The following is a 15,386-nucleotide window of genomic DNA, read 5'->3' on the forward strand; positions in this document are numbered from 1 at the left end:
GCCCAGGCTTCACTGCAATCCTAACAGGGAAGAGAAAATCTCTTAAAACGATCTGAACTTTCTAAACAGTATATAAAGCTGAAGACAGCAGACATACATTTAAAACATATGTACGGAGATTTGTTTTATCCCTGTGTATAATCTGAGGCTGTTCACTTTCCTGGGTATATGTGAGGGTTTACATCCACTTTAAGTAGAATACCCCATTCATTCATTTGTTAATATGCACTTAGCAGATCATAATATTTAAAGAAAACATTTGGCCAGACCATCTAAAAGATACCCTTTATTTATGGGTGGATTTAGGTGGGCCAAGTCTCATAGTTGGCTTTCTGAACAATTCCCCTATTGGCTTTTTTTACCTTTGCAGCCTGACCTCACCGTGCCCATTGCAGAATCCGATCTGTGTACCCGAGTCCGTGACATATTCGGCGGCCGTGCAGTTTTAAAACTCGCGCTCCTCCTTGTGCTGTTCCGTGATAGGCGGAACACTCACTTTCCCAGCAAACACTGTGTTCAGTGTTCCGCCTATAACGATCGCCCTCTCGTCTATCAGGAATGAGAGGGCGATCGTGATAGGTGCAACACTGAACACAATGTTTGCTGGGAAACTAAGTGTTCCGCCCGTGTTCAATGTTCCGCCTATCACGATCGCCCTCTCGTTTGTGATCAATGAGAGGGTGATCGTGATAGGCGGGACACTGAACACAGTGTTTGCTGGGAAACCGAGTGTTCCGCCTATCACGGAACAGCACAAGAAGGAGCGCAAGTTTTTAAAACCACCGTTTGAATATGTCACGGACTCGGGTACATAGATCGGATTCTGCAATTGGCACGGTGAGGTCAGAGGGAATGGCAATGGACTCAGGTACGCTGACTCGAGTATAAGCTGAGGGGGTCATTTTCAGCCCAAAGAAAAGAGCTGAAAAACTCGGCTTATACTCAAGTATATATGGTACCTGAAATAAATAAAAAAATAAACCAATAAATGATATATACATTTTGAATGGACTGACTCCTTCAAATGGAACTTCGAGAAAAGGTACTTTAATTGTGATTAGCCAACAATGGCTAACATTATCCAACAATGTCTGGATGTCAGGTGGGGATGCTAAAAACGGTAGTTTTATTTTTGCACAATACTAGCATCAGCTGTAATCTTCCACCACTCAGACTGACAGTTCTGACTAGTGTAAAGAGAAGGAAAGTTACTTACTCTCCCCTTTCTTCTCCCCTCATCCATTCAAAGAAAATCCTCTTATTCTTTTCACTGAATACAAGGCATTCTGTAATTGGACGAGAGGTGAGGTGGCACAAAGAGGAAGGAGGAAGAGAGCGAGGGACTCTCTTCGTCACTGTACACAAGCCTTCAAGGGGTAAATCAGTTTTTTTTTTAACTCGCGAACACTATGGCCGGGTACACACGAGAGGATTTATCCGCGGAAACGGTCCGGGGGACCGTTTCCGCGGATAAATCCTCTGGCGGATTTTGATCTCATGGTTGTACTAACCATGAGATCAAAATCCCCGCGGAATTCCGTCCGCGGTGACGTGTCGCGCCGTCGCCGCGATGATGACGCGGCGACGTGCGCGACTCTGTCATATAAGGAATTCCACGCATGCGTCGAATCATTACGACGCATGTGGGGGATGGATTCGGACGGATTGATCCGGTGAGTCTGTACAGACCAGCGGATCAATCCGTTGGACTGGATTCCAGCGGATCGATTTCTTAGCATGTCAAGAAATTTTGATCCGCTGGAAATCCATCCCCGGGGACAAAAATCCGCGGAAACAGATCCGCTGGATCGTACACACCAGGGGATCTATCCGCTGGAGCCGGTCCGCGGATCAATTCCAGCAGATCGATCCTCTCGTGTGTACGGGGCCTAAGGCTCAGATTCTCAAAGGACTTACGACGGCGTATTGCCACGTACGCCGTCGTAAGTCCGAATGAGAGCCGTCGTATCTATGCGCATAAATTCGGCTTAGATACGAGCTGCGTAAGTCTCTTACGCCGTCGTATCTTAGTTTCATATTTACACTGGCCGCTAGGTGGCGCTTCCGTAGATTTCCGCGTCGAATATGCAAATTAGCTAGATACGCCGATTCACGAACGTACGTGCGCCCGGTGTATCAAGATACGTCGTTTAGGTAAGACATACGCCGGCGTAAAGTTACCCCTCATAAAGCAGGGGTAAGTCATGTTAGGTATGGACGTCGGAAACGTACGAACAGCGTCGTATTTTACGTCGTTTGCGTAAGTCGTCCGTGAATGGGGCTGGACGTAAGTTACGTTCACTTCGAAAGCATTGACTATTTGTGGCGTAATTTTGAGCATGCGCACTGGGATACGTTCACGGACGGCGCATGCGCCGTTCATTAAAAGCGTCAATCACGTCGGGTCACTATTCATTACCATTAAACACGCCCACACCAGCCTACTTTGAATTAGGCTGGCTTACGCCGGCACAGTTACACTACGCCGCCGTAACTTTGGGCGCAAGTTCTTTGTGAATACGGGACCTGCCTCACTAAGTTACGGCGGCGTCGTGTATCTGAGATATGCTACGCCCGCCTATAGATAGGCGCGTCTACGAGAATCTGGGCCTATATATTCCCTGTGTATAAATATACTTGATTGTGAATGCAGACAAGTAATCAATGCATAAAATGGAAAGTTTATGAATATGTATGTGAAATAATATCCAGTTACTCATGACATACAAATATAACCTGCAGATAGAGGATACTGCCAACCAGAAAGAAAGGATGACAGCAATGGACTCCAGCCAAAGAGATGAAATCAAGGCAAGCACAGCAGCCAAAGGGAAATTTCCAAGTCACCCCTGTTAGCTCAGCATGCAAAGAATGTAAACAAGTCTCAAACCTCAACACAAGGGACTTCAAGCAACAAAAATGAAATAGTTCTATTTCACACAGTTCAGTAAAGTCTCCAGTTATTGCTGTTCAAATGAATTGATTCAGTATGATTGATTCAGTATGTTCCTTTTAATCTGTTTAAGAATGTTATGTGTGAAAAAAATGTTTTACTTGCCTGGAATACCCTGTTGCTAGGCAGAATTTCTAATCTGCCTTCTTCCTGGATCGCGGTGCTTCTCCTTTCCTACCTAAGCCGCACAGACTCCTGGGAAATGAGTGTCATCATTTCCTAGGAGACTGTGCGCTCCTCTGTGCCGAAGAGCACATATAGTGTGGATTTTGTTATCTGTGTTGTCACTACGGGGCGGGACGTTCCTCCGCTCAGCTGCTGACAGAATGATCCTAACAGTCCCTGCTGTGAACTTTAACAATGAATTGATTCACAGTGCCTGCAGCTACTGAGGTCAGTAAGGCTTAGTTTACACTTGTGGTTGGGAGGCAGTAAAAATAAGTGCTATGCTGCCTCATGTTTACAACATTATTCTTATTCAGGGCCATTCAGCTGTTAAATTCAGGAGTCAACAGTATTTGATTTGATTTGATACAGGATTTGTACTGCGCCGAATGCGCTCCCACAGGAGCGCATCTAGGCACACAGAGACCCTATATTCAATGCAACGTCTGTCAGCCGCTCTGTGAAAAGCGATCCATCGTGGATCGCCTTTCACAGCCCAACACAAGTGTAAGTGGATTATTTTAATGTTCATTTTCTATTGAGGGAATTCGTCTCAGCTACTAGGCCTCACTTCTTCTTTCTTCTATTCTTTTCCTTCTGTTCTAACGTTTTTCTCTGTCTAATGACCCTATGTTCATTTACTACTTATAAGGAATCTTTACTTAAAGCGGGGGTTCACCCTGAAAATTTTTTTTTCTTGATCTACCATACAAACGAGCATACTAGCGTCAGCTAGAGTATGCCTTTTTTTTTTTTTTTTTGAGCTGTACTTACGGTTTAATCCGTAACTTTCGTTTCAGACTCCGGTCGGGAAATGGGCGTTCCTATGAAGAGGGGTACTTGATTGACATCCAGCTATGGCGCGTCATGCCTTCCGAAAAAAGCCGAAATAGGACGCGCACATATACGGCGCCTGCGCAGTCAGGTTCTAGTCTGATGCGCAGGCGCCGTATAGCGCCGTGAAGAGCCGAGTCCTACTCCGGCTATTTTTGGAATGTGGGACGCGCCATAGCCGGCCGTCAATCATGTTACACTCTTCATAGGAACGCCCATTCCCCGCGGGTGTCTGAAACGAAACTTACGGATTAAACCGTAAGTACAGCACATAAAAAAAAAAAAGGCATACTGTAACTGATGCTAGTACAGTATGCTAGTTTGGATGGTCCAAAGTTGTGTTTTTGGGTGAACCTCCGCTTTAAAGAGAGGTTTACTTAATAACAGGTCCGCATTTGTGGAAAGTCCACCTCTGGTATCAAAATTCCAGAAGCATAGGATATGTAGAACTTGTATTTCTTGCATGAGGCGTGCAAAACTATTTGGCACCTGTAGTGGTAATGGATGATGACAGACTAGAAATTGGCTAAGCAGCTAAACTCATACTGTTAATGAGGAGAAGAATAATGGGCAAAATGTGGCACCATGCAGCAACCAATCAAAAGCCATATTTCATTGATTGTACTGCAGCAAATTGGAATGTGATTAGTTTCTATATGTATTGTGCCTTGCATGATCCTACTCAATAAACTGACCAATGTAACAATAATAATAAATATTAATTACGTAAAAGAATGATATACTGTATACACTGGTTTGTAGTCTTTGTGTCCAGTGTTAGCAATAATCCTGGATTATTGATGCTGAGAAGGAATTCCACAGGTTTGTACATGACCGCTTAGCATGACTTAACACCCAGAAGCAGACTCACTGCAAGCATGCCCAGCATGCCAAGCTCAGGCCTAAATACTCAGGTCTGTAATAATAAATAATAAAAGCTGCTTTTACACTCCGAATGGTTCATTCCACACTCACAGCTGTTAAATGTGAGAAATCCAAGTCACCCGAGAGCTGTGTTACAAGCCAAGCATATAATAATGATACCTGATGGTGCCAGGCTGTGAGCTGCTCCCAGATTCTTTATATTCTTGTCTCTCTATATAAAGTTCAGTCTGCGGAAGGGCTGGAAGCAGCTGTCCTTCCTCCCAAACTCCACGCTGCAGCGAGACGTCACCGTGACTCCTGGGAAAGAAAGGACATCACTGAACACAGGGAAATAGGGGTTCAGGCTGAAATAACATTGTGGAATAATTACTCATATATTCCTCCATGTAAATCTGATTACAAGGCCCTGTCACCTAGAGACTTGATGTGTCCTCAACAAGGCGTCAAATTAGAGATGGTCATGACCTCACAAACAGCAGACCCATGAACATGCAGAATTTAATGGAAAATCTGAGCGATTCCCTTGTAAATGTTTACATATTTCCTGGACAGTTCTCAGTATAGAATTGTGTATGTTTACGCCTGGATTCATTTACAGTATGCTGGCCATCATTAAGATGACCACTTCACCTCTTGGTGCTCATGTAACGCATATGTACTATGGCATAGAATTTGGTCTTTAACAAGGTGGTCGAGGTTCCTGTGCTGAGAGTGCGTAGTGTTCGTAGCCCAGTGACAGCTCCTGATCTCTAGTAATGGTTGAATGTCGGCAGGTCTAGCTCCCAATAATGTGACCATTGTGAGAGCAAATTAGAGTGGTAACATGATCAGGCCAACCTACCTAAACCCCCCCCCCCCCCCCCCAGGCTTTTAGGGACCCTATCGGCATCTACCAGCGCAACAAAATTATTGAAGAATTTAAGGATCTGTTTAGAAAACTGTCATCTAAAAAAGTGATTGCATCCAATCAGATGCAGTCACGCTTCGGGTACTCAGTCACAGTTGCTCGAGATTCCTCCACCCACGCTCTTTAGCCTGGATGGAGAAATCAAGTAATTTCTCTCATTCAGCCGTGCGTATAGCTAGCCTTATTCTGTGTCAGAGCTAGCACAGTGTTAATGCCCTTCTTACCTTCCCCAAGTAACAATCTTTGGGCCTGGAGATTCCTAAGCACTGTATCTTGGGAGAAAATTACATGTTGCCCCATTCCTGGAGGTACCGGGTATTTCCAATGGTCAAATGAAGCAAGGAGTATAGGACAGATATCAGTGAGTTGTAGGGAGGAGCCCTATATTTAATGTATATCTATAGTCAAAATGTTTTCTAGTTTTGGGTGGGGAAAGAAATGGTTAGAACAGCGACGGTCCGTAATGCAGGGCGCAGGGGCACTGTCGCCCATCCATGCTTCTGGCCCCATAATCTAAATGCGGGGCCCCGGACACTTGGATTCCAATGTTTTGTTTTTTGTTTTGGCCAGAGACTCTAATAGGCTTCAACAAAGCATAAAAGATAGATGAAGGATGGATGGCCGCACTCCAAAAACCGTACAGGTTGTCTTTTATTAAATGAACAGCAAATACATCACCAGATCAAAACAACATGGCTTATTTCAGCCATGAATAAGCACTGATTTTGTGCGAAATGTCGGCTGTTCCCCTGTTCCTGTTGTTTTGATCCAAGGTTTTTCCAACGGAAAATCCAATCGTGTGTATGTGGCATAATTTGACTCTTAGTTTTCCTTGCGTATTTCTTCCAAATCAGAGCAGTAATCCAGTACGAAACTTTACCTCTATGCAGGAGCTTCCTGTAATAAAGACCGGTCACTGCTGATCTCTCTTTTTATGCAGAGTGACTGGTCTAGTCCCCACCCCAATGCTGTATCTTGGCCTAGGCCAACAAGGCCCAGGCCTAGGGCAGCACTTTGCAGGGGGGCAGCATGGACAGTGTCCCCGCCGGCTTGCCCTACGCTGTTAGGCAAATTAGTTTAGCACCCCCATAAATCGGCCGCACTGCTTCCAGTATGTGGGCGGCTGGCATTCTGCAACTGTGGGGGGGGGGGGGCGTCGCTTCAAATTTTTTACCATCCCTGTCCCATTGCAGAGATTTCCCTTCACTTCCTGATCCATAGCCAAACAGGAAGTGAGAGGAAATCTATGCAAATTAAGGGAATACATTGTCCCCCCCCCCCCCAGGCCATCAGAACTAGTGTCCCCACTTTCAGGGTGGGTCTTAAACCACAAGGGGTGTGGCCTTGACAGGAAGGGGTGGGTCATATTTAAATTAGGGGGTGAACGAGTTTAGTCAGGCCTAGGGCAGCACAAAACCTAAATACATCCCTGCCCCACCCCCTTCTGTATTTTTTTGTTTGTGGGTGGGACCTGCTCTCTGCACAGACTATACACAGCACAGTGATGTAATATCTGGATTTGCAAAGGCATTTGGTGCACACAAAGTGGATTGGTATCCTTTGTATACTTTTTTTTTTTTAAGTAGAAAAGTATTCTTTCAGAACTAGTCTGGATGTAGTTCAGAATAGCATGTGACATAATCAATAAATGGGCATTAGCAAGAGTCTCACAGCAATGAAGCATTTGTATTTTCCTACTGAATTGGGTAGATTTGTTAAAAAATAACAATCTATTTTAAGTGAAAACACACAGCAAAGACATATCCATAGTAAAGGATGCCATGCAATATTTACCCGGAAAGTGCAGGTTCTGTCAGGTCGTCAGAAAACAATGATGGAAAATTTGATTCCACCCTCTGCTGTGGTGCAGCTTGTTGGCCGTTAGTATCCCATTGAGGATAAAGCACGGGGAGGGTTTCCAATGACGGATGAAACTCCTGAAATGAGAAACGTGCAGTAGTTGAAGACAGCATATCTCTTCAAAGTAAAGTAAAGTGATTCACAATCATTACCAACTACAGCAATGTCATAAAAAGTTCAGGTCCCATTAAATGAGCCAAAACTAAATGACATCCGCAGTGCTGGCTATGAAGGCTCTAATGTAGTTGTGAATATTTAACAAGTACGGTATTTATCGGGGTATTGCGCGCTCTGGCGTATAGCGCGCACCCCTAAAGTGGACCCGCATTCCTGTAAAAAAAGATTTTAGTACTTGGTGTCTTGCGCGGCGTCCTTCGGCGACCTCGTCGGGTCCGGCGTCCTTCTGCGGTGTCCTCCCCGCTTCCCGCGCTGAGTTTGAACTACTGCGCCTGCATATACCGAGCGCAGTACACTCGTGTATAGTCGGGCAGGCTCGGCTCCTCTCGCAGTCACGTCCTGTACGTCCAGGACGTGACTGCGAGAGGAGCCGAGCCTGCCCGACTATACACGAGTGTACTGCGCTCGGTATATGCCGGCGCAGTAGTTCAAACTCGGAGCGGGAAGCGGGTATCGGCGTATATCGCGCACCCACGATTTTGCCCTGAATTTCAGGGCAAAAAAGTGCGCGGTATACGCCGATAAATACGGTAACTATTATCACCATTAGTAGGATGCTAATAATACTCAAAATGAGAGGTTAGAACCCCTTCAGGGTTTTTGTTGTATGTGGCCCCATTCACTCACTTCCCACACTGTAAAGTCATCTGAGAAATAATATTGAATTGGAATATGGAGTTAAAGGGGGAGTAAAGTATATTTCCTGAACATGACAATTGTTTTTGGCAAAGATAACTGCAATATAATACGTGTGAAGTAACATCAATAGGGCATGTCAAAAAATGTTATAAAGGTAAGTTCTTTACATTTTGCAGAGAAAGAAAATACAATACAGTCCGACCAATAAGATTGTATAACCACTTCATTACTGGGCACTTAAACCCCCTTCCTGCCCAGACCAATTTTCAGCTTTCAGCGCTGACGCATTTTGAATGACAATTGTGCGGTCATACAACACTGTACCCAAATTATATTTTTATCATTTTTTTTTCCCACAAATAGAGCTTTCTTTTGGTGGTATTTGATCATCTCTGCGATTTTTAATTTTAAACAAAAAAAGACAGAAAATTGTGAAAAAAAACACAATGGTCCAGATTCTCGTAGGAGTTACGCTGGCGTATCTCCAGATACGCCGTTGTAACTCTGAGTGTGAGGCGTCATATCTATGCGCCTGATTCTTAGAATCAGTTACGCATAGATTTGTCTTAGATCCGACCGGCGTAAGTCTCTTACGTCGTCGTATATAAGTTGCATATTTACGCTGGCGGCTAGGTGGCGCTTCCGTCGATTTACGCATCGAATATGGTAATGAGCTAGATACGCCGATTCTCAAACGTACGTGCACCCGGCGCATTTTTTTTACGTCGTTTACGTAAGGGTTTTTTTGGCGTAAAGTTACCCCTGCTCTATGAGGCGTAGATGAGGCGTACCAATGTTAGGTATGGACGTCGGAACAGCGTAACATTTTTCACGTTTTACGTCGTTTGCGTAAGTCGTCCGTGAATGGGGCTGGACGTAAGTTACGTTCACGTCGACTAGGCATTGAGCGGACGCAATTTAATTAGAAAATTTGACGTGATACTGAGCATGCGCGCACATGCGCCGTTCGATAAAAGCGTCATTTACGTGGGGTCACATAACATTTACATACAACACGCCCCCTACCAGCCTAGTTTGAATTAGGCGGGCTTACGCCATATCAGATACACTACGCCGCCGTAACTTAGAGCGGAAGATGTTTCTGAATACGGGACCTGCCGCTCTAAGTTAAGGCGGCGTAGTGTATCTGAGATACGCTACGCCCGCCTAAAGATAGGCGTTTTTTAAAGAATCTGGGCCAATATTTTTTACTTTTTGTTATAATAATATCCCAATTTTATTTATTTTTAATTTTTTTTTCCTCGGTTTAGGCCGATACGTATTCTTCTACATATTTTTCATTAAAAAATCGCAATAAGCGTATATTAATTAGTTTGCGCAAAAGTTATAGCGCCTACAAAATAGGGGATAGATTTATGATTTATTTTTTACTAGTAATGGCGGCGATCTGCTATTTTTTTTGTCAGGCCTGCGATATTGCGGCGGACATATCGGACACTTTTGACACAATTTTGGGACCATTCTCATTTTTTTAATTTTGGATAGAGTAAGGGACTCCCTGAGAAAAAAATTTTGCCATCTGTGTGCGATGGCAAATATCAGGAAGTGAGAGGAAATCCCTCAACCCCCGCCGGGCGCTGTGATTTATTTTCTATACGTTTCCATAGTAACCGGAAACGAGGCTTGGAATATCTCTTTACTAGTGCGCATGCGTGGGATTATCGAGAGAAGGACGTTCTGTGGGCGGAAATACAAAGCAGGTTTAGATTCAAAAGACCACAGTGAAGATGGCGCTGGCGAATATACTGAAATAAGGTTTGGATTTTTAAGAACATATGCTGTAAGATAACATTTTTATATATACACAAAGTGGTCATTCGATTCATACTTAATTTGCCTTTCAGAATATTATGAATATAGTATTGATGTGTTCGGGTTTACAACCGCTTTAAGCTAAATTTCATCCCTATTCAGAGCTTTCATGGTGTTCTATATAGCAGCTATTTGGCTTTAGAAACTGAGTATACCTTATGCAATGTAGGTGATATGGGGATCTGTTTAAGAGATAACACGCTACTGCGATAGAACAGACTCTGCTGAAGAGATTGGAAATTCCAAGGCAGTGCTGGATGCCGCCACAAGCCCCAGCTCTTCATGAGTGGAGTAGGTCCCAGTAATAAAGGCCGTATTGTGGGATTGTTTGTCCTTCCCACGCTCTTGTATCCTAGAAGATGACTCAATATAACACTCTATGTAACCAGATGCTGACACTTCACTAACTTCTGCCCTTGTCCAAATATGAAATCCTGCCCTTTCCTTGGATCCATTTCAGATTGTACACTGGGGGTTCTTAACACTATGTTGGCCTGTATTTACAGTTCGGTTAAAGCGGTTGTATAGGCAAAAAAAAAAATTTCCTGCCACCTGTAAAGGAAAAAGCATAGTAAGCTAGTATGCACCGCACTTTGACAATTGCGTGGTCATGCAACACTGTACACATATGATATGATAAATCTTTTCCCCCACAAATAGAGCTTTCTTTTGGTGGTATTTGATCACCTCTGTGGTTTTTATTTTTTGCGCTTTACACAAAAGAAGAGCGACAAGTTTGAAAATAACACAATATTTTTTACTTTTTGCTATAATAAATATCCAATAAAAAAAAAAAAATCCTCAGTTTAGGCAGATATGTATTCTTCTATTTTTGGTAAAAAAAAACGCAATAAGCGTATATGGATTGGTTTGCGCAAAAATTATAGCGTCTACAAAATAGGAGATAGATTTATGGCATTTTTATTATTTAATTTTTTTTACTAGTAATGGCAGCGATCTGCGATTTTTATTGTGACTGTGACATTGCGGCGGACAGATCGGACACTTTTGACACTATTTTAGGACCATTCACATTTATACAGCGATCAGTGCTATAAAAATGCACCCCATCATACTGAAGCGTTTTTCATGTGTTTTGGCGTTAAAAAAAGCACCTGTAAAGCGCCTGAAAGAAGCCTCATCTGCAATCCCAATGTGGAAGCCCGAGTGCTTTCAGAGCCCTATCACACTTCCAGCACCCGAAAACCGCTGGTAAAGCTCCGTTAACACCCCTTTCACACTGGGCGTTTTTCAGGTACTTTGGCGTTAAAAAAAGCACCTCAATGGGAAGGGGCGCTTTAGGAGCGGTGTATTCAGCGCTCCTAAAGCACTGCAAAGAAGCTGCTTGCAGGACTTTTTTGGACGCCCTGCCAGCGCAGCACCTCAGTGTGAAAGCACTCGGGCTTTCACATTGGGATTGCAGATGAGGCTTCTTTCAGGCGCTTTTTTTAACGCTAAGACCCCTTTCACACTGGGCATTTTTCAGGCGCTTTAGTGTGAAAGCACTCAGGCTTTCATATTGGGATTGCAGATGCAGCTTCTTTCAGGCGCTTTTTTTAACGCTAAAGTGCCTGAAAAACACCCCAGTGTGAAAGGGGTCTAATTACTGTATAAATGTCACTGGCAGGGAAGGGGTTATCACTAGGGGGCGATCAAGGGGTTAAATGTGTTCCCTAGGGAGTGATTCTAACTGTAGGGGGAAGAGACCGATCAGTGTTCCTCTGTACTGGGAACACACTGATCGGTGTTCTCTTCCCTGACAGGACGTGGATCTGTGTGTTTACACACACAGATCCATGTCCCTGCTCTGTTTCAGGCAATCGCGGGTGCCCGGCGGACATCGAGGAAAATTGTAAAGAGAAAAGGGAAAAATTGTTGGATTGGATGGAGGATTTTGTTCAGCCCGCAGGCTGAAAGAAAAAAACCTAATAACGTATAGCCAGCTTTAATTACAAGAAATAAGCAGCAGACAGTAGTGGGCCACACATCATGGAGGTACTTTATTGGTACCAATCTAATGCTCCAATAATATTTTTACACTTCAGGTTTAAATAGACATAAAAGACAATATAAAATGCACAGTAGAAGAGGGCAACATCCCAAAAAATGTTATTGTGAAGATGCAGTGCCGGCCCAAGACATTGTGCTGCCTGGTACCAAGAATGAAATGCTGCCCCCCCCCCCCCAAAAAAATTACGCTCACCAAAATGCCCCCACATCAATTATTTTATATCATGATAACTAAAGTGGACCTATCCTGGCTCTATACATGTATATAGGAGTATAAAAAGGACCTGTTATGGCTCTATTCATGCAATTAACCCCACAGTGGAGCGGAACGGGAGGAGCGGTCGGGCGGCAATTAGCCCCACAGTGGAGTGGAGAGTGGAGCTGGCGGAATGGGATGGCGTGCAGGCAGGAAATTTGCTGCCCCCCTGAAAGTGCTGCCTGGTACAATGGTACCATCGGGTCCCATGGTAGGGCCGGCCCTGTGAAGATGATCATTAGTCAGCATCCAGGACATTTTCCGTGACAAATCTACAAAACTTGAAACTTTCAGTGAGCGGGGACCTTTGATAACTATGCCACAATGATACGGCATGCCATAAAATAAACATCTATGAAAACGTTCGCCATGTGCACAGACCCACATCAATAAAGCAGTTCACTGTCTGGTACTAGACCCTCCGGAGAAGAGGAGCAGCTGTGAGGCTCAGCTCAGCAATCTTAATATGTATCACACTGAGCTAATCCCCCTTTCTACACTACTAAAGCCTATTACATTGTCTGCTTAATTGCTCTTCCTCAGCACTGAAACACACTTTCATGTTCTGTGAATTATGAACACACTGGAGTTATTGCACTTCAAAGCTGTAAAACAACCCCATCCTTGTGTCACTAAATACCAAGATCCTCAACCAACAAGGAGACATGAGAGAAATCACAACGGGCTGCTGAGGGCTATGGCCATAGGGCTGCATTTGACCCTCAGGCTGTCCCTGGATACCGGGGTTCTAGACATCCTCGTTTTCAATTATGTATTAAGTATGACAGGAAAAGGGGAAGGCTGTCTCTAGCCCCCCTTTTCCTCATGGGAAAGCAACGGATTTAATTGTTTCAGGTTCCCCAGGGGAGCCTTTGGCTCCCTCAGGGAAAATTGGCGGGCTCTTTTGCCCTACAGTTGACCTCTCACTGCAGGGGAATTTGGCAGGCTCATTGCCCGACAGATGACCTTTAGATTCTGGGGTAGAAAGCCCGAGAAAACCCAGTTTGAACTGGTTAGAACCAACCTGGTTCTGGGCTATTTAAAGCGGGGGTTCACCCTTAGAGGGCACTTTTTCCCCTTAGCTTCCTGCTCGTTTTCTCTAGGGGAATCGGCTATTTGTATTAAAATATGTGCAGTACTTACCCGTTTTCGAGCTGCATCTTCTTCCGTCGCTTCCGGGTATGGGCTTCGGGAATGGGCGTTCCTTCTTGAGTGACAGTCTTCCGAGAGGCTTCCGACGGTCGCATCCATCGCGTCACGATTTTCCGAAAGAAGCCGAACGTCGGTGCGCAGGCGCAGTATAGAGCCGCACCGACGTTCGGCTTCTTTCGGCTACGAGTGACGCGATGGATGCGACCGTCGGAAGCCTCTCGGAAGAATGTCAATCAAGAAGGAACGCCCGCTCCCGAAGACCCATACCCGGAAGCGACGGAAGAAGATGCAGCTCGAAAACGGGTAAGTACGGCTCATATTTTAATACAAATAGCCGATTCCCCTAGACCGAACGAGCAGGAATCTAGGGGAAGAAAATTTTTTTTTTTAGAAATGGGTGAACTCCCGCTTTAAGCAGGGTTCCGTTAGCTCAGGCTCATTCGCCTCAGAAGACTTAGGAGCTGTGGTGTTCTCCCCCCCCCCCCTTTTTTTATAATTTTGTCACGGTGTTTATTATGTGGTAGTGTCACCTTTGTTTAAAAAAATAAAATAAAATTATTTATCAACAAAGGGGGACTAGCTATATATTTATATTATATTTATTATATGTTATTATAATAATATTATTATTAGCTTATGCTATTGTCTTGGTGTAAAGCTGGTTAGTTTTATTGGCAGCCTGAGCCGTAGTGGCTAGGTTAGCTTTAAGGCTTATTTGAAGGCTTATTTATTTATGAAAATATGTTGAAAATATTTATTTACAATTTGAAACCAATATTAAACACTTGCGGCCTTTAACATCCAACAGTTGTCTGATGTCTCTTATTTTATTTAAAGTATTAAGGGTATGTTCCGTCTGCTTTCCCATGGAAGAGTTTGCCCTTGTTCAAGAATGAGCAAGGAAAACATTGCAATTCTCAACCTTCCGCAGAAAGTGCTGTATGAGGGTGGGAATAACTAGGTGTCAGTAATTTAAGGGTCCAAAGCAAAACAACGTTTTCTGGTTTTATGTACTGAATAATGAGTAATCAGTACAGCAACGTGGAAGACTGTACTATGGTCAGACGAATCAAACTTTGACATTCTTTTTGGCAACTGTGGTTTTGATAAAGCACATCCATTGTGTGAAACGTGTCAACCTACCTGTTCCTCCCCTGCCTGTAAGCTCATTTGTTTGTTTTTATGAAGTTTAAATAAAGCTGGAATAGCAGTGTGGGTGTGCAGCTATCCAATTTCTCTCGTTCATATGTGGAAAACTGTACAGTGATCAGATGAATCGAAATTTGAGTTTCTTTTTGGCAACTATGGGCACTGCATCCACCGTACTGAAGAGGAGAGAGACCCTCCGGCTTCTTATAAGCACTTCTCTGATGGTATTGGGATGCATTAGTGTGCAGTGGAGGCTGGTGGGTTCTTCTTTTGGGGGGGCGGCAAAAAAAGAACACCCACCCCCCCTCCAGCGGTGTGACATGGCACTGAAACCCCCCCGGGTGATCCGGCACTTACCCGCAGGGCTGTGGTTTCCTCTACTCCTCTCCTGGAGTGAAGACAGTGGCTGCTCTGGTGGCCGCTCCTCCAGCGGCTTCCTTCGTCGCGTTTCTCCTCATCCGCCAAAGCACCAGGCATGCAATATGATCGGCTGCCGCTTTGGCTAATCGGGAAACAGGTCTCACAGATCTGCCCCCTGATTGTCAGGGAGGAACTTTAATTTATTC

The 15,386-nt window shown here is 44.3% G+C and overlaps 1 protein-coding gene across 3 annotated transcripts in view; it reads right to left on the reverse strand.

The window, feature by feature from the left end:
- TACC2 (transforming acidic coiled-coil containing protein 2) overlaps nt 1-15,386 on the reverse strand; it is a 235,628-nt gene that overhangs the window by 188,814 nt on the left and 31,428 nt on the right. For all 3 annotated transcript variants that reach the window (XM_040361948.1, XM_040361949.1, XM_040361946.1), the window contains exons 4-5: nt 7,539-7,681; nt 4,997-5,134 (exon numbers count right to left, since the gene is read on the reverse strand). In XM_040361948.1, coding sequence (XP_040217882.1) covers nt 4,997-5,134; nt 7,539-7,681 — 281 coding nt within the window. The remainder of the gene's footprint in view (nt 1-4,996; nt 5,135-7,538; nt 7,682-15,386) is intronic.

This window comes from Rana temporaria, chromosome 8 (assembly GCF_905171775.1).
Source record: "Rana temporaria chromosome 8, aRanTem1.1, whole genome shotgun sequence".
NCBI lineage: Eukaryota > Metazoa > Chordata > Amphibia > Anura > Ranidae > Rana > Rana temporaria.